At 34.3% G+C, this 27,345-nt stretch overlaps 1 protein-coding gene across 4 annotated transcripts in view; it reads right to left on the reverse strand.

Annotated features, from left to right (window-relative positions):
• Positions 1-27,345, reverse strand: part of CTNNA3 (catenin alpha 3) — a 1,724,633-nt gene that overhangs the window by 172,298 nt on the left and 1,524,990 nt on the right. For all 4 annotated transcript variants that reach the window (XM_081267908.1, XM_081267907.1, XM_081267910.1 and 1 more), the window contains exon 14: positions 2,616-2,708. In XM_081267908.1, the coding sequence (XP_081124034.1) occupies positions 2,616-2,708 (93 nt within the window). The remainder of the gene's footprint in view (positions 1-2,615; positions 2,709-27,345) is intronic.

Here is a 27,345-nt window from a genome sequence, read left to right on the forward strand (position 1 = left end):
ACTCAACCTACTAACTTTATATCTTAAGTGAACTGATATGTAGTAATAGCCATTTCCCACTTGCTAGATTAGTAACTATATAAATTTGAACAAGAATAAAAATACAAGTGAAAATAATGATAAGAAAAAAAAATAATTTTCTTACATAGTTTTAAAGTTCATAAAAACATTCCCAAGTAATAATTTTTTGGAAGATTCTGTGAGAAAATATGGTATTATTCTCATTTTTCAGATTAAGAAACATGAAGTTTCTAAATGTTAAGGGCCTTAGCCAAGGCTTCACTGTCTGCATACTATGAGTCAGAATAAGAACCTAGTTATGTTTGTCGTAACCACAGCATTCTAAAAAGTGCCTTTATTTGAATAAAACTTACTCCCATCAATGATGTTGTAAGCCCTGACACCTAGCCCTGCCTCCAGTGACTCACATCACTCCCTTCACTAAAAGCACAAGACGTTTACCTTTAGCAAAAAGTTTTTCCAATTCCACTGCCATTTGTACGATTTCATCTTACCAATGATGCCAGCTAGATTTGAAGGAAATTAAATCCAGATGCTGTGAGCCCCAGATAGTTTCTAACATGAACTGGCTTCTAAAGGAATGACAACTCAAATAATCAGCAAGAAATGGAAACTCAAGATAGGGGCATTGCCCAATGTATTACCAAATACTAACTGTTGGGTTGTGTGATAAAGGTGTCTCCCCCCCCCCCTCTCTTTTGCATTACAATTCTTAATACTCATATATATCACAATTTTTGTATCTCTGTTTATATATAAAGTATGTTGACACCCAATTCAAGTCTTCATACATGTACTTTGTATAATGATGTCCATCACATTCCACCATCCTTGCTAATCCCCCTGCCCCCTTCCTTTCCCTCCCACCCCTAAAGGTGTCTCTTTGTTGAACATTGTGCTCAACTGAAAGACAAACAATATTCCTACAACCATAACTGGAAAAAAACAGTATTTCTAAACAAACAAACAAACAGGTTTTTTGACTTATCAATACTAGTTCTAGGCAATGTGAATATTTGATAACATAGAATTTGCCAAAATTAACATTTTTTTGTATTATATCTTATAATATTTTATGTATTTTATATTAAATGAGAAAATACTTATTTACTTATAAAATGCATAAATGCTAGGGTTACTATTAATTAAAAAGATATCAGTATGTTTTGAAAAGTATTTTTTTTAGTATTTATTCATGTATGTGAAAGCATACGAACAGAAAGAAAATAGAAACAAAACATCTTTTAAGTGGTAAGTTGTGGGACTAAAAAAGGAAATAAAAAGAAAAGTAACAAAACCTGCTTATCTGTTAAAATTAGATATTTTTAAATTTATTTACCTTATTTTCATTCTTAGAAAACAGAAATGCGAAAATTTAAGAGTAAAACTTGGTAAAGTGTAAAGTTTGTTTCAAATCATATTTCACAAACCATAGAATACAATAGCATATGGAAGCATTTCAGAGAATGTCAGTATTCTTATTTATGGAGAGACACATGCATTTGTGACTTGGGATATGCCAAACAGATCCTTGCTTCAATTTCTTCTAAGGAGGCTGTGTAGAAGTAATGCTACAAAACATACAGTGTACCCAAGCCTTTCCATATAAAAGTGTACCAACAATAGACAGATCCACAAGGGAACAGGGCACAGAAATATTAAATATTTTCTTTCCACTCCAAATTTTGGGTAACTGAGTTTACCAAATAACAATAGTAACAATGATACTTATTGTGTTCATACTATTGCTCCTACTAATAATAACTACTTATCATTATCAAGAACTTACTATGAACTAGGTACTGTGTAATTTCTCTGTTAGGAACTCAGTTAATTCCTACAATAACCCTCATATAATGGGTATTAGTAGTATCCTCACTTCACAAATGATGGAGCTGAGATAGAGAGAGGCTAATTTTCTTGCAATACAAAATGTGATGGCTGATTCTGGTGCATTCCCAGGCAGTCTTAGTTGCTGTGCTCTACTATCTGGATTTCAGATACAGGTTATGTGGTCAGGTCTGCAGTTGCAAGCTATCAGTGGCTAGAATGCCAAACTGTCACAGATTTCCACAGTTTGGATGTGAGTAAAGAGAAGTACAAAATGTCAGAGTAATTCAGAAATGGGAATTCACATTTTGGGGTGTATGTGTGTGTGTGTGTGTGTGTGTGTGTGTGTGTGTGTGTGTTAGGAGTAGTTGCAGAAAAGGTCATTGCAAACCAGAAGAGAAGTAAGGAGTATTGATTGGGTAGGGTCTTTTTCCCCCTAGAATTTCAAAGTATATTTACAACTTCTTGATTTCTCTATTCTTCCCTAAACAAATATGTACATATTTCACTTTTATGTTCACATGGATTCTATATAAATCAAAAGCAGTATGGAGTGATTCACTATATGACCTGAAATGGCCTCACTGTGAGCTCTCAAGGTAAGGAAATAATTTATTTTTTGCTGCAGCTCCTCTGTGTCCTAAGGGTTTTCTCCCTATGATCCACAAAACCAGATCTGGATCCAAGATTTCCACCTGGGAGAGGCTGCCTAGATTGACAAGGAAAGGACACAGCCCAGATTTCCCTCTAGGAAGACAACATACCCGGTCTGTTTTCCCTTCAGTCTGAACACTGGTGTGGCTGCGGACCTCATGATCTTCTTCAAGGTCAGAAACATCCTCCAGTTCCTCTGGGGTCTATAAAAAGAAAGCAAAATAATGCTTATTTGGGAAAACAGATTGTCAGTACCTAAAGGGTAATCATAGTATTAACATATAACAGTCCCATTTCTATTTGTATACCCAAGAGAATGAAAGCATAGGTCCTTATTAAAAAACTCACACTCAATATTCATAGAAGCATTATCTATAATAGTTAAAAAGTAGGGAAAAAAACTCAAAAATACATCTACCAATGGATAAAAATATATGGTATATCTATACAATATTATCTTATTTGGCCACAAAAAGCAGCAAAGTACTGAAATATGCAGCAGTATGGGTAAACGTTGAAAACATTGAGCTAAGTAAAAGAAGTCAATCATAAAAGATCACATATGACAGTAGCTCATTTATGTAACATATCTAGAATAGGAGAATCTACAGACTTGATTAGTTGTTTCTAATAGCTATGGAGGAAAAGAGGAAGGGGCAGTGACTGCTAAGGGGAATGTGATTTCTCTTTGGAATGATAGCATTGTTCTGTAATTAAATAGTGGTATTAAAAAACTAAGTTCTGTATTTTCAAATGGTGAATTTTATGGTATTTGAGTCACATTCCAATAAATTTTGAAATAAAAAGAAAGCAAAAAAAAAAAAGATCAGAAGGAAGGTATTCCCTTAGTGAATAGCAATTCTACCCACTACATGGTTACCCCAAACCAATGTGTTTATAGTAATAACTAAATCAGATAATTACCATTAAAATCATAAATCATCAAAATTCCATGAAAAAATATTGAGTAAAGTTTTCTAGGTTGTATTAAATTATTTAACTTAAATATATGTGTACATTTTAAATTGTTAGTGTTTATTCCTTTAATTAATTTTACCTTCAACACCCCTTGCTGATGAGGTGTCTTGCTCAGGAAATCTTTGGACTGGCTTGGACGGCTCTGACAAGTGTTTCCTGGTCCCCTCTACTTTTACCGGCATAGTGCTCATCATACATTATTATTATTGTTTGTTGAATTAGGCAGCTAATTCATTGAACCGTCTACTGAGTGAAGCAAGTACCTAACTGGCCCTGTTGAATGTCTTAAATCCATACATTAAGAATGAATGAAGCAAAATTAGCAGAGCCAATAACAAAGATAGATAGGGGTGAGCAAAACAGATTCACCACAAACACTTATCCTAACTATACTTTTAACCGTGCTTCTGTTTTTCACATTTCAAACTGAGATATTTTGTTTTGTGCTGTTTTTCCCAATTCAATATTTTCAAACCCTTAGTCTGAGTGCTACAATAATGTAAAGGTATCTGTCATTATTGCAAACACAGGTAAAAATATTTAACAAGAAATATTCTAATATTTGTTTTAGCTTATTTGGTCACAATTTTTACTGTGATTCTTTTGTTACAAAGTGCTGGTGACAAACTTAGAAAATAAATATTTAAGTCTTATGAAAAACAACCCAAAACCTGTTGGTACGGCAAATCTTATGCACATGTGAATATTAAAGACTGGCCTCCCTGGTTTCCCTTAAACCTTGCTATGCACAGAAGTATTTGTGTATTTTCACAATTGCTAAGGACCTACCTTTCCTTGGGACCAATCTAGAGATGGGGATAGAAGACTAGATGATATTGCAGAACAGAACTACCAATTAACTATCCTCTAAAGGATTCTAATTTTGTGTCATCTCATGGATCTTTAACTAGCATTTCCTTTGTTCTCAAACATTTGCACTCATTATCACCCACCATCTGCAGAGGGAACTTTTGCACTTATTTCAACTGACTTCTGTTACATACTGTTATTCCTCCTCTCAGCAAAGCCTTCAACGTGAGGAGTATTTGCTATCTGTATGTTGATCATTTTACAGTCTTTCTGTGCTGAAACTGTGAGAAGCAATGATCCCAAGGCAATTCTCTCTTCTTAGATATTAATAGTGTGAGTTCACCACTATGGAACTTTTACAAAATCACACATTACATTATTAGTTGTTTTGTGTATTCTTCTCAAAATATTCTTGATAAGGCATCTTTGCAATATTCCTGCTTAACATATCACCAAGCCCTATAATATGTGAGTAAATGTGGTAGATTAAATGCCCTTTTTTGCATCCTGTTGTTTTGCAAATGAAGGCCTCCTGATATTCCTTCTATGAGCTGTGTCTTATAAAAGTCGCTGTTTATTATTTGAATCTGTATAACATATCACGTAGTGACACATAACTTCATCATTGTCCCAATATTTTACTCAATTCCAAAATAAATTTAACAAAAACTAAGAGCAACCAGTAGCTGTCAGAAGTCACAAGTGGCATTTTTGTTGGTGATGCTGTAGAAAGGGATAAGCCTACCAATCACTCCCAAATACTTCTGTGTTTTTTCTTTGTCTTTAACATGAACTAATAGCATTCTTGCAAATGGCACCAAGATTGACCTCTTCTTTTTATGAACACAATCAGTGGGAGAGTGTTCATAACACTTGTTGGCAGCATTTCACATTCTTTAAGGCAAGAAGCTGGATGGTTTTGTGAAAATAAAAATGTAAATATATAATGTAACAATTTAAATGGAAAATAAGAAAGAGAGGTTCTATAATCACATTTTGAGAGTCATATTAACTTCTTTAGCACAAAAAAACAATAGAAAGTATAATTTTTTTAAAGGGAGGAGTGATGATGGACTATCTTGTTGGGTACTCTTAAAAATAACAGGTCAGACTTCCTGGCATAAGCGCATAAGCCCAGGTACTTGGGAGACTGGGACAAGAGGATCTATCACAGTCTTGGCAACTTAGCAAGACCCTGTCTTAGAATAAAATAAAAAGGGCTGGGGGTGTAGCTCAGTGATAGAGTACTTGTTTAGCATGTTTGAGTCCCTGAATTCCATCTTCAGTACAGAGGTACAACAAAAAGCAGGCTTCTACTCAATCAGTGATGTTAGAAACCTAAATATCTGGAAGAAGTGTGTGTGTGTGTGTGTGTGTGTGTGTGTACGCACGTGTGGGAGTGCACTTCCAATCAATTTTATTTCCATGATGGAAGATTGACTATCTTAGAGGCAATGTCATATACTGTTGAATAATGAAAATTTAAATTTGAATTCTGGCCATCAAATGAATGATTATGGGATTTGGAGAAATGTGTATACCTTATAAACTTTGGTTTCCTTGGGAAAAAATGTGAATAATATTACCAACCTTGAAAGTTGTTCTGAGCTTCAGTAGTACCTTAAGAATTTAGCCCAGAGAGATTGCTAGGGTGATTTTTTCTCCTTGCTCTACTATCCTAGCCTATCCTGCAACCCAACCAAATTCTTTATATTTTTTAATAAAATATTAATGTAAACTTATATACCTTCATTTTAATCCAAATTTGTTCTTGGTCAGGGACTGTAGGCAAGTCACCAAATATTTCTGTACCTCACAGTCTTCAGATATTATTCTGGATTTATGTGACTTTACTAGCTGCCTATAGTTAAACTGAGGAAACAGCCTATTTCAGATCACTTTTGGACTGCCCAAGGATACCTTCATAATAAGCAAGAGTATAAATAGAAAATATTAAATAAGTTTCCCAAATTCTGATATAAATACAACGATTAAAGCCTAGTTTTATTAACACTCATTCTGGAAAAAATGAGCCATTTTCATTTTGGTCAAATTTAGATACAGTCCAATTTAGAGGAAGCAAGTTATTTCTACCATCTCTGAGAATTTATGCCAAAGTGAGTCTTTGCTAGTACCAGTTTAAGAAATAATTTTAGTCTTACATATGATTAAAATCCAATCAAAGAGATCTCTTATTTGGTGGTTAAAGAAAGCAGTGCATGTGGAAATATATTAAACCTTTTTAGGACAGTAACATTATATATTCAATATATAATTCAAATATATATATATATATATATATATATATATATATATATATATATATATATTTTCAAAATCAGATCCCTAACAATAAAAATTATCTGTAGATTGGCAAATATTTTCTTGTCATGGAGAGGTCACCTTTGTTTGAGCATTACTGCTCCAGAACTTTGACTCACCTAGCTCAACACAGGTGGTGGAAATAAGACTGTATTTAAATTTCCTATGAGCAATGTTGAAATTGAGTTGGGCTAAAAGAAGTACATAAACTAAAATTCATGCCCCATGATTCCATTGTGGTTACAAGTCAGAAGAGTACATTCTATTTATTATAATCTTAACAAAACTATATGAAGGGTCTGGGGCTGTAGCTTGGTGGTAGAGTGCTTGCCTCACAGGTGTGAGGCCCTGGGTTCAATCTTCAGAACCACATGAAAATAAATAAAGATATTGTGTCCATTTACAATTAAAAATATTTTTTAAAACCATGTGAAGAAGATATCAGAAGATTTGTGAAAATAAAATTACAAACATGATTGTAATGCCTTCAGCAAAATAAAGGCAACTTTTAAAATATTGGTGTTAAAGAGGTATAATTTTTCTTTTTAAAGCTAAATAGTGCTCCATTGTTTATGTGTATATTTATCTGTCCATTTTCTGATGATGGAAACCTAGGTTGATTCCATCAAGTGATAAAAAAATTAGTTATGTTATATATTCATGGGTCACAATGTCATATTTTATTATATGCTTATACTATGGAATGATTAAATCAAGATAATTAAACAATTCATCACTTCATGTATTTATCATTTTTTTGTTTGGTGAAAATAATACCCAAAGGAATCTTTGGTTGAGATGGAATCAACCTAGGTGTCCATTATCAGAAAAATGGACAGATAAATATACAGATAAACAAAAGAACACTATTTAGTTTTAAAAAAGAAAAATTCTGCCACTTTAATACCAATATTTTAAAAGCTGCCTTTATTTTGCTGAACTTGCTTTTAACTTTCATTATTTAATGAAAATAAACAATAAAATTATATAATAAAATTTGTTTAAACTTCACACTCATTTGAAAGTAACCCCATGTTCCCCTCCTCCAACCCCTGAGAACCACCATTCTACTCATTTTTTCTATGAATTTGGTGACTTCTGGTGATCTCATCTATGTGGAATCATGTAGTACTTGTCCTAATATTATTGATTTACATAGTGTAATGTTGTCCATGTTTGTCTTTTCTGTTGAATATGGCAGCATTTCCTTTCTTTTTAAGGCTGAATGATTTTTCATTTTGCGTATTTACCAAATATCTTTATCCATTCATCTACCCAAGGATATTTAGGTTATTTTCCTATGTTGGTTAATGCTGCAGTGAATATGGAATGCTGATCTCTTTTTGAGATCCTCATTTCAATTCTTCTGAATATATACCCAGAAGTAAGATTGCTGGATCATAAATAGTTCTGTTTTAATGTTCTGATGAATCTCCACACTGTTTTCCATAACATTTATAATTTCTCCACATTTTCACTAAAACTTGTTTATTTATTGATTGATTATTATCCTAAGAGTTGTGAGATGATATCTCCTTGTGGTTTGCTTTTCAGCTCCATGAAAATCAATAATGTTTAACATTTCTTTTTGGTACACCTAATGGATATTTACAAGTCTTCTTTGGGGAAACGTCTATTCAAGTCATTTTTCCATTTAGCAGGTAATTTGAGGGTTGGTCCTGTGCTGTTATTTGTAGGAGCCCCTTAGCACACACTTAATTTGTAAATACTTTCCCATTCTGTAGATTGGCCTTTTTATTTATTTTTTTTTTATTTATTTATTTTTGGCAATTTGATATTTTTTTTTTAATTGGATGTTCACAACATTACAAAACTCATGACACATCATATTTCATAGATTAGAATCAATTGGGTTATGAACTCCCATTTTTACCCCAAATACAGATTGCAGAATCACATCGGCTACACATCACATTTTTACATACTGCCATATTAGTGACTGTTGTATTCTGCTACCTTTACTATCCTCTAAAATCCCCCCTCCCCTTCCCTCCCATCTTCTCTCTCTACCCCATCTATTGAAATTCATTTCCCTCCATGTTTGTTATCCCATTCCCCTCGTAAACTCTTATATATAATTTTGTATTACAATGAGGGTCTCCCTCCATTTCCATGTGATTTCCCTTTTTTTTTTTCTCCCTTTCCCTCCCGCCTCATGTCTCTGTTTAATGCTAGTCTTTTCTTCCTGCTCAGCCTCACTGTTCTGCTCTTAGTTGCTCTCATTATATCAAAGAAGACATTTGGTATTTGTTTTTTAGGGATTGGCTAGCTTCACTAAGCATAATCTGCTCTAGTGCCATCCATTTCCCTGCAAATTCCGTGATTTTGTCATTTTTTAGTGCTGCGTAATATTCCATGGTATATAAATGCCACATTTTTTTTATCCATTTATCTATTGAAGGGCATCTGGGTTGATTCCACAGTCTAGCTATTGTGAATTGTGCTGCTATGAACATCGATGTGGCAGTATCCCTGTAGTGTGCTCTTTTAAGGTCTTCAGGAAATAGTCCGAGTAGGGCAATAGCTGGGTCAAATGGTGGTTCCATTCCCAGCTTTCCCAGGAATCTCCATACTGCTTTCCAAATTGGCCGCACCCGTTTGCAGTCCCACCAGCAGTGTACAAGAGTACCCTTTTCCCCACATCCTCGCCAGCACTTGTTGTTGTTTGACTTCATCATGGCTGCCAATCTTACTGGGGTGAGGTGGTATCTTAGGGTGGTTTTGATTTGCATTTCCTTGACTGCTAGAGATGGTGAGCATTTTTTCATGTACTTGTTGATTGATTGTATGTCCTCCTCTGAGAAGTGTCTGTTCAGGTCCTTGGCCCATTTGTTGATTGGGTTGTTTGTTTTCTTATTGTCTAATTTTTTGAGTTCTTTGTATACTCTGGATATTAGGGCTCTATCTGAAGTGTGAGGAGTAAAAATTTGTTCCCAGGATGTAGGCTCCCTATTTACCTCTCTTATTGTTTCTCTTGCTGAGAAAAAACTTTTCAGTTTAAGAAAGTCCCATTTGTTGATTCTTGTTATTAACTCTTGTGCTATGGGTGTCCTATTAAGGAATTTGGAGCCTGTCCCCACAATCTGTAGATCAGAACCAACTTTTTCTTCTATCAGACGTAGAGTCTCTGGTTTGATATCTAGCTCCTTTATCCACTTTGAGTTGTCTTTTGTGAGTGGCGAGAGGAGGGGATTTAGTTTCATTTTGTTGCATATGGATTTCCAATTTTCCCAACACCATTGTTGAAGATACTATCCTTTCTCCATTGCATGTTTTTAGCTCCTTTATCAAATATAAGATAGTTGTAGCTTTGTGGATTAGTCTCTGTGTCCTCTATCCTGTACCATTGGTCCACCCGCCTGTTCTGGTACCAGTACCATGCTGTTTTTATTACTATTGCTCTGTAGTATAGTTTGAAGTCTGGTATCGCTATACCACCTGATTCACACTTCCTGCTTAGAATTGTTTTTGCTATTCTGGGTCTTTTGTTTTTCCATATGAATTTCATGATTGCTTTATCTATTTCTACAAGAAATGCCATTGGGATTTTGATTGGCATTGCATTGAACCTATAGAGAACTTTTGGTAATATCGCCATTTTGATGATGTTAATTCTGCCTAACCATGAACAGGGTATATTTTTCCATCTTCTAAGATCCTCTTCTATTTCTTTCTTTAGGGTTCTGTAGTTTTCATTGTATAGATCCTTCACCTCTTTTGTTAGGTTGATTCCCAAGTACTTTATTTTTTTTGAGGATATTGTGAATGGAGTGTTTTTCCTCATTTCCATTTCAGAAGTTTTGTCGCTGATATACAGAAATGCCTTTGATTTATGTGTGTTGATTTTATATCCTGCCACATTACTGAATTCATTTATTAGTTCTAGTAGTTTTCTTGTAGACCCTTTTGGGTCTTCTAGGTATAGAATCATGTCATCCGCAAATAGTGATAATTTAAGTTCTTCTTTTCCTATTTTTATGCCTTTAATTTCTTTCGTTTGTCTAATTGCTCTGGCCAGTGTTTCCAGAACTATATTGAATAGAAGTGGTGATAGGGGGCATCCCTGTCGTGTTCCAGATTTTAGAGGGAATGCCTTCAATTTTTCTCCATTCAGAATGATGCTAGCCTGAGGCTTGGCATAGATAGCTTTTACAATGTCGAGGTAAGTTCCTGTTATCCCAAATTTTTTCTAACGTTTTGAACATAAAGGGATGCTGTACTTTGTCAAATGCTTTTTCTGCGTCTATTGAGATGATCATATGGTTCTTCTCTTTAAGCCTATTGATGTGGTGAATAACATTTATTGATTTCCGTATATTGAACCATCCTTGCATCCCAGGGATGAATCCTACTTGATCATGGTGCACAATTTTTTTGATATGCCTTTGTATCCGATTCGCCAGAATTTTATTGAGGATTTTTGCATCTAGGTTCATTAGAGATATTGGTCTGTAGTTTTCTTTCTTTGAGGCGTCTTTGTCTGGTTTCGGAATCAGGGTGATGTTGGCCTCATAGAATGAATTTGGAAGAGCTCCCTCCTTTTCTATTTCCTGAAATAACTTGAAAAGTACTGGTATTAATTCTTCTTTAAAGGTTTTGTAGAACTCCGCTGTATACCCATCCGGTCCTGGGCTTTTCTTGGTTGGAAGTTTTTTAATTGCTTCTTCTATTTCATCTATTGATATTGGTCTGTTTAGGTTGTGAGTTTCCTCCTGACTCAGTCTGGGCAAATCATATGACTTAAGGAATTTATCGATGTCTTCATTTTCTTCTATTTTATTGGAATATAGGTTTTCAAAATAATTTCTAATTGTTTTCTGTATTTCTGAAGCGTCTGTTGTAACATTGCCTTTTTCATCCCGTATGTTAGTGATTTGAGTTCTCTCTCTTCTTCTCTTCGTTAGTATGGCTAGGGGTCTGTCAATCTTATTTATTTTTTCAAAGAACCAACTTTTTGTTTTGTTAATTTTTTCAATAGTTTCTTTTGTTTCAATTTCATTGATTTCTGCTCTGATTTTAATTAGTTCTTGCCTTCTGCTACATTTGCTATTGTTTTGCTCTTCCTTTTCTAGGGCTTTGAGATGAAGTGTGAGCTCATTTATTTGTTGGTTTTTCCTTTTTTTGAGGAATGACCTCCAGGCGATGAATTTCCCTCTTAAAACTGCTTTCATTGTGTCCCATAGATTCCGATATGTTGTGTCTGTATTTTCATTTATCTCTAAGAATTTTTTGATTTCCTCCTTTATGTCTTCTATAACCCATTGATCATTTAGTAACGTATTGTTCATTGTCCATGTGATGTAGGATTTTTCCTTCCTTCTCTTATCATTGATTTCCAGTTTCATTCCATTATGATCTGATAAAGTGCATGGTATTATCTCAACCCCTTTATATTTACTGGGGGTTGCCCTATGGCATAATATATGATCTATTTTTGAGAAGGTTCCATGTGCTGCTGAGAAAAAAGTATATCCACTTGATGATGGTTGATATATTCTATATATGTCAGTTAAGTCTAAGTTATTGATTGTGATATTGAGGTCAATAGTTTCTTTATTCAACTTTTGTTTGGAGGATCTGTCCAATGGTGAGAGAGGTGTGTTGAAGTCACCCGTGATTATTGTGTTGTGGTCTATTTGATTCTTAAACTTGAGGAGAGTTTGTTTTATGAACGTCGCAGCACCATTATTTGGTGCATAAATATTGATAATTGTTATGTCTTGTTGGTGAATGGTTCCTTTTAACAGTATATAATGTCCTTCCTTATCCCTTTTGATTAACTTAGTCTTGAAGTCGATTTTATTCGATATGAGAATGGCCACGCCTGCTTGCTTACGAGGACCGTGTGCTTGGTATATTTTTTCCCAACCTTTTACCTTGAGCCTGTGTATGTCTTTTCCAGTCAGATGTGTCTCCTGGAGGCAGCATATCGTTGGATTTGTTTTTTTAATCCATGTTACCAGCCTATGTCGCTTTATTGGAGAGTTTAAGCCATTAACATTTAGAGTTACTATTGATATATGGTTTGTACTTCCTGCCATGTTTGATTATTTATCTCTTTTTTTTTCCTTAATTTAGTTTGTTTCTCCATGATTAGCTTTCCTCCCATCCTCTGTCTTTACTGAGGCACTTCCCGCTGATGGTTTTGGTTATTGTTTTCCATTTCTTCCTCGTGTAGAGTTTTGCTCAAGACGCTTTGCAATGCTGGTTTTCTGGCTACAAATTCTTTTAGCTTTTGTTTATCATGGAAGATTTTTATTTCGTTGTCGTATCTGAAGCTTAATTTTGCTGGATACAGGATTCTTGGTTGGCATCCATTGTCTTTCAGTGTTTGAAATACATTGTTCCAGGATCTTCTCGCTTTCAGCGTCTGTGATGAAAAATCCGTTGTCAACCTTATTGGATTACCCCTAAATGTAATCTGCCTCTTTTCTCTTGTAGCTTTTAATATTTTCTCTTTGTTCTGTATATTGGATAGCTTCATAACAATGTGTCTTGGCGTTGGTCTATTGTGATTTTGTGTGCTCGGTGTCCTGTATGCATCTACAATTTGTATATCTGTATCCTTTTTTATTTCTGGAAAGTTTTCTGTAATTATTTCCTTCAGTAAGTTACCCATTCCCTTGGCATGAATCTCTGTGCCCTCCTCTATCCCGATGACTCGTAAGTTTGGTTTTTTTATGTTATCCCAAACCTCTTGGATGTTTTTCTCGTGGTTTTTTACCAGCCTATCTGAGTTGGCTAGACTCTTTTCAAGGTGATATATTTTGTCTTCATTATCTGACGTTCTGGCTTCTACTTGCTCCACTCTGTTAGTGATACTCTCGATTTTTTAATTTGGTTTATCGTTTCCTTCATTTCTAGAATTATTGTTTGATTTTTTTTTATAATTTCTATCTCCTGATAAAGATGCTTAACTTCCTCTTTTATCTGTTTTTGTAATTCATTTTCAATGTGATCTTTAAGGTTCCTTTCCATCTGTCTAAGGTGTTCCTTGAGTTCTTTATATGGCCATTTTTCTGATGGCTCCAGGTCCTCCTGAATATTTAGGCTGTCTTTCATTGTTTGTATTCCTTTTCTTCCTTGCTTTTTTATGCTCATGATACTTCTTGTTCTGTTTGACTGTTGAGTTACTGTTTACTCTTATAAGTTTATTTGATGCTTGGGAGGAGAGGTATTAGAAGGGAAGGGAAGAAGTCATAATTTCCGGCAGGTCTCTTTTCAGCGGAGTTTTGCTCGAAGTTCATCAGTAGGTAGAATCTGGGTGTATTAATGGATCTTTTTGATCCCGTTACTGTAGAGATACTGAATGTGCTGTTTCCTCGCCGGCCGCCATCTTTCCTCCTGGCCTTTTTATTTTTTGATTGTTCATTTTTCTAGGCAGAATCTTTTTAGTTTAACATAGTCATCCTTGTTTACTTTTGCTTTTGTTCATTGTGCTTTTGGTGTCATATCCATGAGATCATTTTCAAGACCATTGTAATAAAGCATTTCCCCCATATTTTATTCTAGGAGTTTAAGTTTCAGATCTTAGGGTTAAGTCTTTTTTTTATGTGCATAGTGTAACATGGCTTCAATTTCATTCTTTTGCATGTGGAAATCCAGTTTTCCCACCACCATATTGAAAAGACTACTTTCTCTATTGTAAATTCTTAGTACTCTCATTGAAGCTCAGTTGACTGTACATTTGTGAGTTTATATATGAGCTTTGTATCCCTTTACATTGGTAAATATGTATATTTTCTGCCAGTACCATATTGTTTAAATCATTATATATTTGTAATATATTTTAAAACTAATAATACAATATGACTCTTCCAACTTTGTTCTTCTTTCTCAAGATTTTGTTGATAGAGTCTCTTGTAGTCCTACATAAATTTTAGGATCATTTATGGAAAGCCCACAGCTAACATGATATGCAGTGAAAAACTAAAAGGTTTTCCTTAAAGGTGAGGAACAGTGCACTCTTGTTACTTTTATACACAATGGTACTGGAAGTCCCAGCCAGAGCAACTAAGCAAGAGAAAAAAAATATTTACATATATATTTTTTTTCTGATATTCAAATCAGAAAAATAGAAGTAAAATAACATTTGGACATTATTAAATATCATATGTAGAAAACCTAAAAAACTCACTAAAACATAGAAACTTACTAAAGAATATGAAATCAATATACAAATACCAGTTGTGTTTATACACACTAATAAGAAATTATATTAGAAAAAATAAGAAAATATTCCTTTTTACAACAGCATTAAATAGATTAAAATACTTTGGACTAACTTAACCAAGGGAATTAATGACTTAAAAGACTAAAAACTAGAAAACATTGCCTAAGAAAATTAAAGAAGACACAAATCAATGTCCTGTGCTCACGCATTGGAAGAATTTATATTGTTAAAATGTTCATATTACCCAACATTACCTACATATTCAATGTCAATCCTATCAAAAAAGTGGCATATTTTACTGTAACAGAAAAAAGAAATCTGTATATTTCACAAGCCACTTTTTCTTTCTTACCATGTTTAGACTATAACTCCATATGAATTATCCACGTGGATCTAGGAACTAAGGAGCCTAAATGAGTACAGCTTTCAATAATTGAAATACAGTTTACAAGTCTAAATTGTATATTACAAAAATATATCCTAAAGTAAAAAAAAAAATCTTTAAGTTACAAAACAGTATAATTAAATATGTGGTAAAGAGATGACTTGAGTAGATAAATGGTGAGCATGTAGAATATTTCTAAGAGGACAGAACCCTTAGTTGTTCATATGTTTTCTATTAGGTCACCACTTAGAAACCTACACCAACAAGCAGTCATCTAATATCCAAATATTGGATGCATGTGGTTGAGGCTGAATTATCATGATTATCATAGCAGATAACTATAACCATTCATTTTTATATAAGGCCTTTCAAAGGACTCAAGCAATTATGAAATCACACAAGGTAAATCCTATTTAGCCTCAGTCCAATTTCTCTCAGGAAATTTGTGGGCAGTCCTTCTTCTGCTCCTAAGACATCAATGAAGCAAATAATTGTAGAAAAGCACAGAGAAAATCAGCAAGAGGTTCACAAATGAAAGTGATATCATCTGTACTTATTCAACCACCAGAAGAGTTGACAGTGTAACTCTGATTCTCAGAGTTGCATATCTAATTCATGAAAACTGTCATGAGAGGTATTCCAGATGGAACTTTAAATAAAGACATGAAAAACTAATGAAGCCATGAAGAATAAGATTTGGGTGAAAGCATATTTTTGGAAAGTTCAAATATTAGAAATATCCAGACTCAAATCAGGATCTTTAACAGCAATCTCTTTGAGAACAGACAAATGAGGTAATCATTTTTAATTAAGGGCATAATATAATTCATTAGCAAAACTGTGCCTGGTTATTCCACATTTCTTCTCTCATTCAATTTTAACAATAAACCCGAGAGGCAAATGTTGTCATTGTAATACCATGGTTGAGGACACTGAGACTTAGAGTTAACAGAACTTGTCTGATATAACTAATAAAGAGCTACTTAAAACATAGGGTCCAGTACCTTTTTATGGGCCAGGTAGGTTGCTAGCCACAAATGCATGATAAATATGTAAATTGAACAGTTAAAACTTAGAAATTGAGAAAATAAACTTCAAATAGCATGAGTATACTGGTCTGAGAATAAGGCAGGTCAGGTGTTTCAGGGCTTTAAGCATTATAACACCAGACTTTAATTCCTTCCTTTTGGGTCTTGAATCCACTCCTTCTTTTGCCTGATATGATTTCTGGACCACAGTAAAATTAGTGTCTGGAGCAAATAGGTAATTCAGCCTTTTCTCATTGCTCCATTGCTGCCTATCTAGAATAAGATATTGTCTTTGAAAACCTTGCTAAAAGCAATCCCACTTATATCTCAGGCTGATTTCCTGGCTCTAACTTATAGCAAGCTTGAGATGAATTCAATTTTCACCCACATCATGAGTATAAGTGTGCCTGTGAACCTGAAAAATGCTCCAGAGTCATTTCTTTCTATTCCAATCATTCCCTTTCTTTTCCTTTGCCTTTAAGTTCTCTTTGAATTACACTATATGAATCAGCAAAACTACTAAAGGACTAACAGTATTGTGGGACAGAGTTGTGAATTTATAACCTATTTCCAAATTGTGAGCAGAAAACCTAAGTAAGGTAAGTGACTTGCAATATCAATGGCAGAACATAATATAAAGATTGAATATCTGATTTTAGGTCAAACACTGTTTTAATATCTTGTGACATCAAAAAAGTACTTACTTTGTTGAGAACATTGCTTCCTCCAAAGTAAATGAAAGATTGGTCTAATGATTTATAAAACTCATTCAATTCTCTTATCAATTCCACAAGACTATTTAAGGTTTAATCACAATGCATCAGGAAAGATAACGCATATTCATTTAAGAAAACTGAATGGTAGGATAACCTTATTTGTAAATGGTGAAAATAATTTCGGGTCACAATTTTTGTTTGGCTATTTACAAATCAGGAAATAAGAAACCACTTTCTAAACTTGTTTTGTCCAGCATTACATAGGATGATATGAATGTTCTTTAGACACAGTAATTGATGGATTGATAATTATAGCAATGCAATTATTCTTATTGCTATATAAGTGGGAGGTATGCTGCTGTTAAAAACCCTCTAATAATAATAACAAGAGTAGAGCAGCAGATGACCTTCAACTAGAAATCATATCTGGTAAATAATACACTTGACCTTCAACTCTTAGGTCTGAATGTCTGAACAAAAATCAGAACACTGCTACTGTTCAATTCTAGTGTCGTTGAGTAAGAAAAATCTCATTATTTGCATCAAACTCCATAAGCAAATCAACACTATTCGTGTGAATTTATGAATTTATTATTATATCCTTATAGTAGATAGTTGGAAAGGGACTACCTAATGTGAATTTAATTAATTTCTTTTTTGCAAAACAAAAAAGGCTAATTTATGGATATTAAAATTTGAGCTTCACAGTATACTTAATGGCAGATAAAATACGCTTGAAATATACTTTTAAGTGAATGTATATATACACATATATGAGAGAAACTGAAAAAAATATATCAACATTTTATTATCATCTATGAGCTATGGAATGGTATGTGTAGCTTTTCTTCTTTATAACTGATTTGTTTCTAAACTTTTACAATACATATTCATTGTTTTATCACGAGGAAAAAAAAAAACTAGCATCAACTGTGCAAGAAAAATCTTCTTAAGGTTGAATGCACCATTTCAAGGACAAGTCAACAATAAAAAAGGTCAAGATTGCAAAACTCACAGCAGGGGAGCACAGCTGGCCTTGTCACCTTGCAATAGGTCTAACAATGTTGCATATTTGAGGTTGAAGTGAACACAGATAAAGGTTTCTAATAGGTGAGAAGAAAATTGCAACATACGTCTTCATTATCAGAGCAAACATTAAAGGCCACTAGGATAGCAGATACAAAGAAGGCTCTCTTACCTGATCCTCATGCTACTACCCCTCACTGCACAGTATTTTGAGTTCAGTGGATTTGTAGAAGCAGTTGCTTCATTATTTCATATATCACATTTCAACATCCTGGAAACTGGTTTTATGAAAGTATTCTATAGCAATGGTTTTGAGGGATTGGAAAGTTGTGGTTTGACTTCCCAGTGGAGATATATATATTTTAGCATAGAGGAAATCTTTTACTTTCAGAAATCATAAGGCTGCCGGATATAATATAAACAATCCTAACCAAATTCATCTATCTAGATTTACAAAGTAATCCCAGGCACAGCAATAAAGCAGTAAATAAATAAATAAAAAGCACCTGCTGTGTTCCAGCCATGGATGTTATATAAGCCTAAGCAGGATGCCCAAACCTGACACTCCTATTTCACTGCACTAAAAAAATGTAAAAAATATGAAAGAAGATACATATTACTGGGGGGAGTGTTGCTCAATAAGACAGTAACTCAGATCTATATTAGACTTTTAGAGATATTATTCAGGGTTGCTGGATTGAAGTTTGCTTTATGAAACTTAAGAATTCCCTATACCAGTAGAATAAAGTAGCCTAAGAAATGCACCAAAACAAATATTTTGACAGCCCCTAAAGAAAAATTATGCTCTGTATATAAAGAGATTCTTAAGTCTCCAAACTAAAAGACCTATTTTTTAGAAAAAAAGTGAATACATCATTGTATAAGAAGTAGTGAGATGTAAGTGGCTGTGAAACTAGTTCACAGCACAGGCATTGTGTGATTTCCACACAGACCTATCCTGAACATTGGAATTAGGACCAGCGGGGGAAACAAACCTGATGCCTAATACAGAGAATTAGATTTTTAAAATGTGTTTCTTAACACATTATAGATATACACACAATAAAACTGGGTCATTCTATTTTTCCTGATTTTGAAAAAAAGAAAGAGAAAAAGAAACACACTCACTTAAAAACTTGTACACAAATATTCATAGGAGATTTATTTTTAATATCCCAAAAGTAGAAACAACTAAAAAATCCATTATCATGGAAAGTATTTAATAAGTGGTATGCCCACTTAAAAGAGTATTATTCCACAATAAAAAGAAATGCGTTATTGATGCAAGCAACAACATGTATTGTTCTAAAAATAATTATACATAATAAGCCAAATGAGAGTACATAGGGTATAATCCCATTAATATAACATTCTAGAAATTTCCTAACATTTGGTGACAGAAATGGAATTTGGAAGAGAAATTATCCATCGTAAGCAAGATGCAAGAGTGAGCATTTTATGTAGTTTTGATATGTACGTTTCTTATTTTTATTACATTGAGAGCTTCAGTGTTGTATGTGTGTTCCTATAAAACATACCAAATTGTATTTTTTGGATATGTGCAGTTTATTAAATGTTAACTATACCTCATTGATGCTGTGAAAAGCACACATGTATTTATTCAAATGTATTTATTCATATTTATTCAAATATATATATATATATAGCCTAAGGTAACACTTGTTTGACCCAAGATTATAATGAAACTTGAGACCATCCATGCAAAGTTCTAAGAATTAGTACATGAAAGAAGGATTCAGTTTTTAAACAATTTATGTCTAACATTTCTGTTTAATAGAATGCATTTCAACTTTTGGTATGCAATCATATTGTGTTATTTAGAAATGAACTTCAATCAATAGGCACTTTGTTTCTGAGTCTTCTCACTAGAGCTCAAGAAATGTTGTGACTAGCAAGAATAAAACTAAGTGCCAATTTTTTTTTCATACAGAAACAAATGTGAAATGACCACTGAAAAGAAAGGGAATATATTATAGCAGCAATGTGGTTTTTGTATCACTTAATTCTATGTATAAAATATAAAAGCAAACTCTACCTCTTAAAGAATTTATTGAAGACAATGATGTTCAAAAATAATTTCAGTAGTATGGCCCTTTTTAAAAACTGAAATAACAGGAGCCAACACTAATAGCAACAATACAAAAGGCTACAATGAGGGCATTCTGAATACAGCATAAAGTCCTGTGACACGTGTGTGTGTGTGTGTGTGTGTGTGTGTGTGTGTGTGTGTGTTGCGAAGACTGGATAGTCAGACTTCTTCTTAAAATTTAAAGTAAGAAAAATTTAAATAGATACAGCTTATATTCTGAAAGTATTCAATGATAATCCACCATGTATGAAGTGAAGCCTCTTAGTTGCTGTGAGATTATTTTATTTATTTATTTATTTTTCCAGCTAGAAATAAAACAGGGTTTGTGCTAACTGCTTGGAATTTTTTTTTTTAATTTTAAACATCAGAGATTTATTAGTTGCTCAAAACATTACATTGATTCAAATGGGGTATGAATTCTTATTTTTCCCACTTGTACAGATTGCAGGATCACATTGGTTATACAGCCGCGTTTATACATACAGCCATACTAGTGTCTGTTGTATTCTGCTGCCCTTCCTATCCCCTTCCTATCCCCCCTCCCCTCCCCTCCCTCTACCCCATCTACCATAACTCATTTCTCTCTCTCTCTCTTATTTTTTTTTCTCCCCTTCGCCTCACATCCTCTTATATGTATTTTTGTAAAACACTGCAGGTCTCCTTCCATCTTCCCTGCAATTCCCCCTCTCTCCCCCATTCCCTCCCACCTCTAGTCCCTGTTTGATGGTAATCTACTTCTCATGCTCTTCCTCCTTGCTCTATTTCCAGTTGCCCCCCCCCCATATCAAAGAAGACATTCGGCATTTGTTTTTTAGGGATTGGCTGACTTCACTTAGCATAATCTGCTCCAATGCCATCCATTTCCTTGCAAATGCCATGATTTTGTTATTTTTTAGTGCTGAGTAATACTCCATTGTGTATATATGCCACATTTTTTTATCCATTCATCTATTGAAGGGCATCTAGATTGGTTCCACAGTCTAGCTATTGTGAATTGTGCTGCTATGAATATTGATGACGCTGTGTCCCTGTAGTATGCTCTTTTTAGGTCTTTTGGGAATAGTCGAGGAGGGGAATAGCTGGGTGGAATGGTGGTTCCATTCCCAGCTTTCCCAGGAATCTCCATAGTGATTTCCAAATTGGCCTAACCAATTTGCAGTCCCACCAGCAATGTACAAGTGTACCCTTTTCCCCACATCCTCCACAGCACTTGTTGTTGTTTGACTTCATAATGGCTGCCTTTCTTACTGGGGTGACATGGTAGCTTAAAGTGGTTTTAATTTGCATTTTGAATGCTAGAGATGGTGAGCATTTTTTGTGTGTATTTGTTGATTGATTGTATATCTTTCTCTGAGAAGTGTCTGTTCAGATACTAGGCTCACTTGTTGATTGGGTTATTTGTTTCCTTATTGTTTAATTTTTTGAGTTCTTTGTATACTCTGTATATTAGGGCTCTATCTGAAGTGTGAGGAGTAAAAATTTGTTCCCAGGATGTATGCTCCGTATTTACATATCTTTTTTTTTTTCGTTTTTTTTTATTGGTTGTTCACAACATTACAAAGCTCTTGACATATCATATTTTATACATTAGATTCAAGTGGGTTATGAACTCCCAATTTTTACCCCAAATGCAGATTGCAGAATCACATTGGTTACACATCCACAATTTTACATAATGCCCTATTAGTAACTGTTGTATTCTGATACCTTTCCTATCCTCTACTATCCTCCCTCCCCTCCCCTCCCATCTTCTCTCTCTACCCCATCTACTGTAATTCATTTCTCTCCTTGTTTATTTTCCCATTCCCCTCACAACCTCTTATATGTAATTTTGTATAGCAATGAGGGTCTCCCTTCATTTCCATGCAATTTCCCTTTTCTCTCCCTTTCCCTCCCATCTCATGTCTCTGTTTAATGTTAATCTTTTCTTCCTGCTCTTCCTCCCTGCTCTGTTCTTAGTTGCTCTCATTATATCAAAGAAGACATTTGGTATTTGTTTTTTAGGGATTGGCTAGCTTCACTAAGCATAATCTGCTCTAGTGCCATCCACTTCCCTGCAAATTCCATGATTTTGTCATTTTTTAGTGCTGCATAATTCTCCATGGTGTATAAATGCCACATTTTTTTATCCATTCATCTATTGAAGGGCATCTGGGTTGGTTCCACAGTCTAGCTATTGTGAATTGTGCTGCTATGAACATCGATGTGGCAGTATCCCTGTAGTACGCTCTTTTAAGGTCTTTAGGGAATAGACCAAGAAGGGCAATAGCTGGGTCAAATGGTGGTTCCATTCCCAGCATTCCCAGGAATCTCCATACTGCTTTCCAAATTGGCCGCACCAATTTGCAGTCCCACCAGCAATGTACAAGAGTACCCTTTTCCCCACATCCTCACCAGCACTTGTTGTTGTTTGACTTCATAATGGCTGCCAATCTTACTGGAGTGAGATGGTATCTTAGGGTGGTTTTGATTTGCATTTCTCTGACTGCTAGAGATGGTGAGCATTTTTCCATGTACTTGTTGATTGACTGTATGTCCTCCTCTGAGAAGTGTCTGTTCAGGTCCTTGGCCCATTTGTTGATTGGGTTATTTGTTATCTTACTGTCTAATTTTTTGAGTTCTTTGTATACTCTGGATATTAGGGCTCTATCTGAAGTGTGAGGAGTAAAAATTTGTTCCCATAATGTAGGCTCCTTATTTACCTCTCTTATTGTTTCTCTTGCTGAGAAAAAAACTTTTTAGTTTAAGTAAGTCCCATTTGTTGATTCTAGTTATTAACTCTTGAGCTATGGGAGTCCTATTAAGGAATTTGGAGCCTGACACCACAATATGTAGATCGGAGCCAACATTTTCTTCTATCAGACACAGAGTCTCTGATTTGATATCAAGCTCCTTGATCCATTTTGAGTTAACTTTTGTGCATGGTGAGAGGAGGGAATTCAGTTTCATTTTGTTGCATATGGATTTCCAGTTTTCCCAACAGCATTTGTTGAAGATGCTATCCTTCCTCCATTGCATGCTTTTAGCCCCCTTATCAAATATAAGAAAGTTGTAACTTTGTGGATTAGTCTCTGTGTCCTCTATTCTGTACCATTGGTCCACCCGCCTGTTTTGGTACCAGTACCATGCTGTTTTTGTTACTATTGCTCTGTAATATAGTTTGAAATTCTGGTATCGCTATACTACCTGATTCACACTTCCTGCTTAGAATTGCTTTTGCTATTCTGGGTCTTTTTTTTCCACATGAATTTCATGATTGCTTTATCTATTTCTACAAGAAATGCCTTTGGGATTTTGATTGGCATTGCATTAAACCTATAGAGAATTTTTGGTAATGTCACCATTTTGATGATGTTAGTTCTGCCTATCCATGAACAGTGTATATTTTTCCTACTTCTAAGATCTTCTATTTCTCTCTTTAGGGTTCTGTAGTTTTCATTGTATAAGTCTTTCACCTCTTTTGTTAGGTTGATTCCCAAGTATTTTATTTTTTTTGAGGATATTGTGAATGGAGTGGTTGTTCTCATTTCCATTTCAGAGGATTTGTCGCTGATATGCAGAAATGCCTTTGATTTATTTGTGTTGATTTTCTATCCTGCCACTTTGCTGAATTTATTTATTAGGTCTAATATTTTCTTTGTAGACCCTTTGGGGTCTGCTAGGTATAGAATCATGCCATCTGCAAATAGTGATAATTTAAGTTCTTCTTCTCCTATTTTTATGCCTTTAATTTCTTTCGTCTGTCTAATTGCTCTGGCCAGTGTTTCGAGAACTATATTGAATAGAAGTGGTGAGAGAGGGCATCCCTGTCTTGTTCCAGATTTTAGAGGGAATGCCTTCAATTTTTCTCCATTCAGAATGATGCTGGCCTGAGGCTTAGCATAGATAGTTTTTACAATGTCGAGGTAAGTTCCTGTTATCCCTAGTTTTTTTAATGTCTTGAACATAAAGGGATGCTGTACTTTGTCGAATGCTTTTTCTGCGTCTATTGAGATGATCATATGGTTCTTATCTTTGAGTCTATTGATGTGGTGAATAACATTTATTGATTTCCGTATATTGAACCATCCTTGCATCCCAGGGATGAATCCCACTTGATCATGGTGCACAATTTTTTTGATGTGCCTTTGTATCCAATTCGCCAAAATTTTATTGAGGATTTTTGCATCTAGGTTCATCAGAGATATTGGTCTGTAGTTTTCTTTCTTTGAGGTGTCTTTGTCTGGTTTCAGAATCAGGGTGATGTTGGCCTCATAGAATGAATTTGGAAGAGCTCCCTCTTTTTCTATTTCCTGAAATAACTTGAAAAGTATTGGTATTAATTCTTCTTTAAAGGTTTTGTAAAACTCCGCTGTATACCCATCCGGTCCTGGGCTTTTCTTGGTTGGTAGTCTTTTGATTTCTTCTTCAATTTCATCCATTGATATTGGTCTGTTCAAATTGTGTGTATCCTCCTGACTCAGTCTGGGCAAATCATATGACTTAAGAAATTTATCGATGTCTTCACTATTTTCTATTTTATTGGAATATAGGTTTTCAAAATAATTTCTAATTGTCTTCTGTATTTCTGTAGCATCTGTTGTGATATTGCCTTTTTCATCCTGTATGTTAGTAATTTGAGTTCTCTCTCTTCTTCTCTTCGTTACCATGGCTAAAGGTCTGTCGATCTTATTTATTTTTTCGAAGAACCAACTTTTAGTTTTGTTAATTTTTTCAATCGTTTCTTTTGTTTCAATTTCATTGATTTCCGCTCTGATTTTAATTATTTCTTGCCTTCTGCTACATTTGCTATTGTTTTGCTCTTCCTTTTCTAGGGCTTTGAGATGAAGTGTGAGCTCATTTATTTGTTGTTTTTTTCTTTTTTTGAGGAATGAACGCCAGACGATGAATTTCCCTCTTAAAACTGCTTTCATTGTGCCCCATAGATTCCGATATGTTGTGTCTTTATTTTCATTTATCTCTAAGAATTTTTTGATTTCCTCCTTTATGTCTTCTGTAACCCATTGATCATTCAGTAATATATTCTTCATTTTCCATGTGATGTAGGATTTTTCCTTTCTTCTTTTATCATTGATTTCCAGTTTCATTCCATTATGATCAGATAAAATGCATGGTATTATCTCCACCCCTTTATATTTACTGAGGGTTGTCCTATGGCATAATATATGGTCTATTTTTGAGAAGGATCCATGTGCTGCTGAGAAAAAAAGTATATCCACTTTATGATGGTTGATAAATTCTATATATGAAGTTAAGTCTAGGTTATTGATTGTGGTATTGAGTTCTATAGTTTCTTTATTCCACTTTTGTTTGGAGGATCTGTCCAATGGTGAGAAAGGTGTGTTGAAGTCACCCATAAGTATTGTATTTTGATCTATTTGAATCTTGAACTTGAGGAGAATTTGTTTTATGAATGTCGCAGCACCATTATTTGGTGCATAAATATTGATAATTGTTATGTCTTGTTGGTGAATGGTTCCTTTTAACAGTATATAATGCCCTTCCTTATCCCTTTTGATTAACTTAGTCTTGAAGTCGATTTTATTCGATATGAGGATGGCCACCCCTGCTTGCTTACGAGGACTGTGTGTGTGGTATATTTTTTCCCATCCTTTCACCTTTAGCCTGTGTATGTCTTTTCCAATCAGATGTGTCTCCTGGAGGCAGCATATTGTTGGATTTGTTTTTTTATCCATGATACCAGCCTATGTCGCTTTATTGGAGAGTTTAAGCCATTAACATTTAGAGTTACTATTGATATATGGTTTGTACTTCCAGCCATGTTTGATTATTTATCCTTTTTTTTTTAATTTAGTTTGTTTCTCCATGATTATCTTCCCCCCCGCCCTCTGTCTTTACTGAGGCACTTCCCACTGATGGTTTTGGTTATTGTTTTTCATTTCTTCCTCGTGTAGTGTTTTGCTCAAGATGTTTTGCAAAGCTGGTTTTCTGGCTGCAAATTCTTTTTACTTTTGTTTATCATGAAAGATTTTTATTTCATTGTCATACCTGAAGCTTAATTTTGCTGGAAACAGAATTCTTGGTTGGCATCCATTGTCTTTCAGTGTTTGAAATACATTGTTCCAGGACCTTCTTGCTTTCAGCGTCTGTGATGAAAAATCCATTGTTAACCTTATTGGTTTACCCCTGAATGTAATCTGCCTCTTTTCTCTTGTAGCTTTTAATATTTTCTCTTTGTTCTGTATATTGGATATCTTCATGACAATGTGTCTTGGCATTGGTCTACTGTGATTTTGTATGCTCGGTGTCCTGTATGCCTCTACAATTTGTATATCCGTTTCCTGTTTTATTTCTGGAAAGTTTTCTGTAATTATTTCATTCAGCAGGTTACTCATTCCCTTGGTTTGAATCTCTATGCCTTCTTCTATCCCAATGACTCTTAAGTTTGTTTTTTTTTATGTTATTCCATATCTCTTGGATGTTTTTCTTGTGATTTTTTACCTGCCTTTCTGAGTTGGCTAGACTCTTTTCAAGATGATATATTTTGTCTTCATTATCTGACATTCTGGCTTCTACTTGCTCCACTCTGTTAGTGATACTCTCATTTGAGTTTTTAATTTGGTTTATAGTTTCCTTCATTTCTAGAATTATTGTTTGATTTTTTTTATAATCTCTATCTCCTGATAAAGATGCTTAACTTCTTTTATCTGTTTATGTAATTAGTTTTCAATGTGTTCTTTCACTGTTTGAATTTGCTGTCTCGTATCCTCTTTAAGGTTCCATTCCATCTGTCTAAGGTATTCCTTGAGTTCCTTATATGACCATTTTTCTGATGACTCTAGGTCCTCCTGAATATTTAGGCTGTCCTGCATTGTTTGTACTCCTTTTCTTTCTTGGTTTTTCATGCTGCTCATGTTACTTCTTATTCTGTTTGACTGCTGAGTTACTATTTACTCCTATAAATTTATTTGATACTTGGGAGAAAAGGTATTAGAAGCGAAGGGAAGAAGTCACTAAAGAGAATGAGAGTAAGCAGGTAGAATTCAAGGAAGGGGGAATAAGAGAATTGAAAAGAAATGAAAAGACAAATAATAAAAAAAATTAAAATTTAAAAAATAAATAAATAAAATTATTAATAAAAAAATTAAAAACTTAAAAAAATATTTACAAAACAACAACAAAAAAATGAAAATGAAAAAAAAAATTAAAAAAAATTAATAAAATCAGTGTTAGAGTTTGATTAACTTCTCTTCCAGTAGGTGGAGCTGTGCCCACTGGGCCAAGCTTCTCCTCTCAATAGGCGGGAACCA

Source organism: Spermophilus citellus (assembly GCF_964194105.1).
Source record: "Spermophilus citellus genome assembly, chromosome: 15".
Classification (NCBI taxonomy): Eukaryota; Metazoa; Chordata; class Mammalia; order Rodentia; family Sciuridae; genus Spermophilus; species Spermophilus citellus.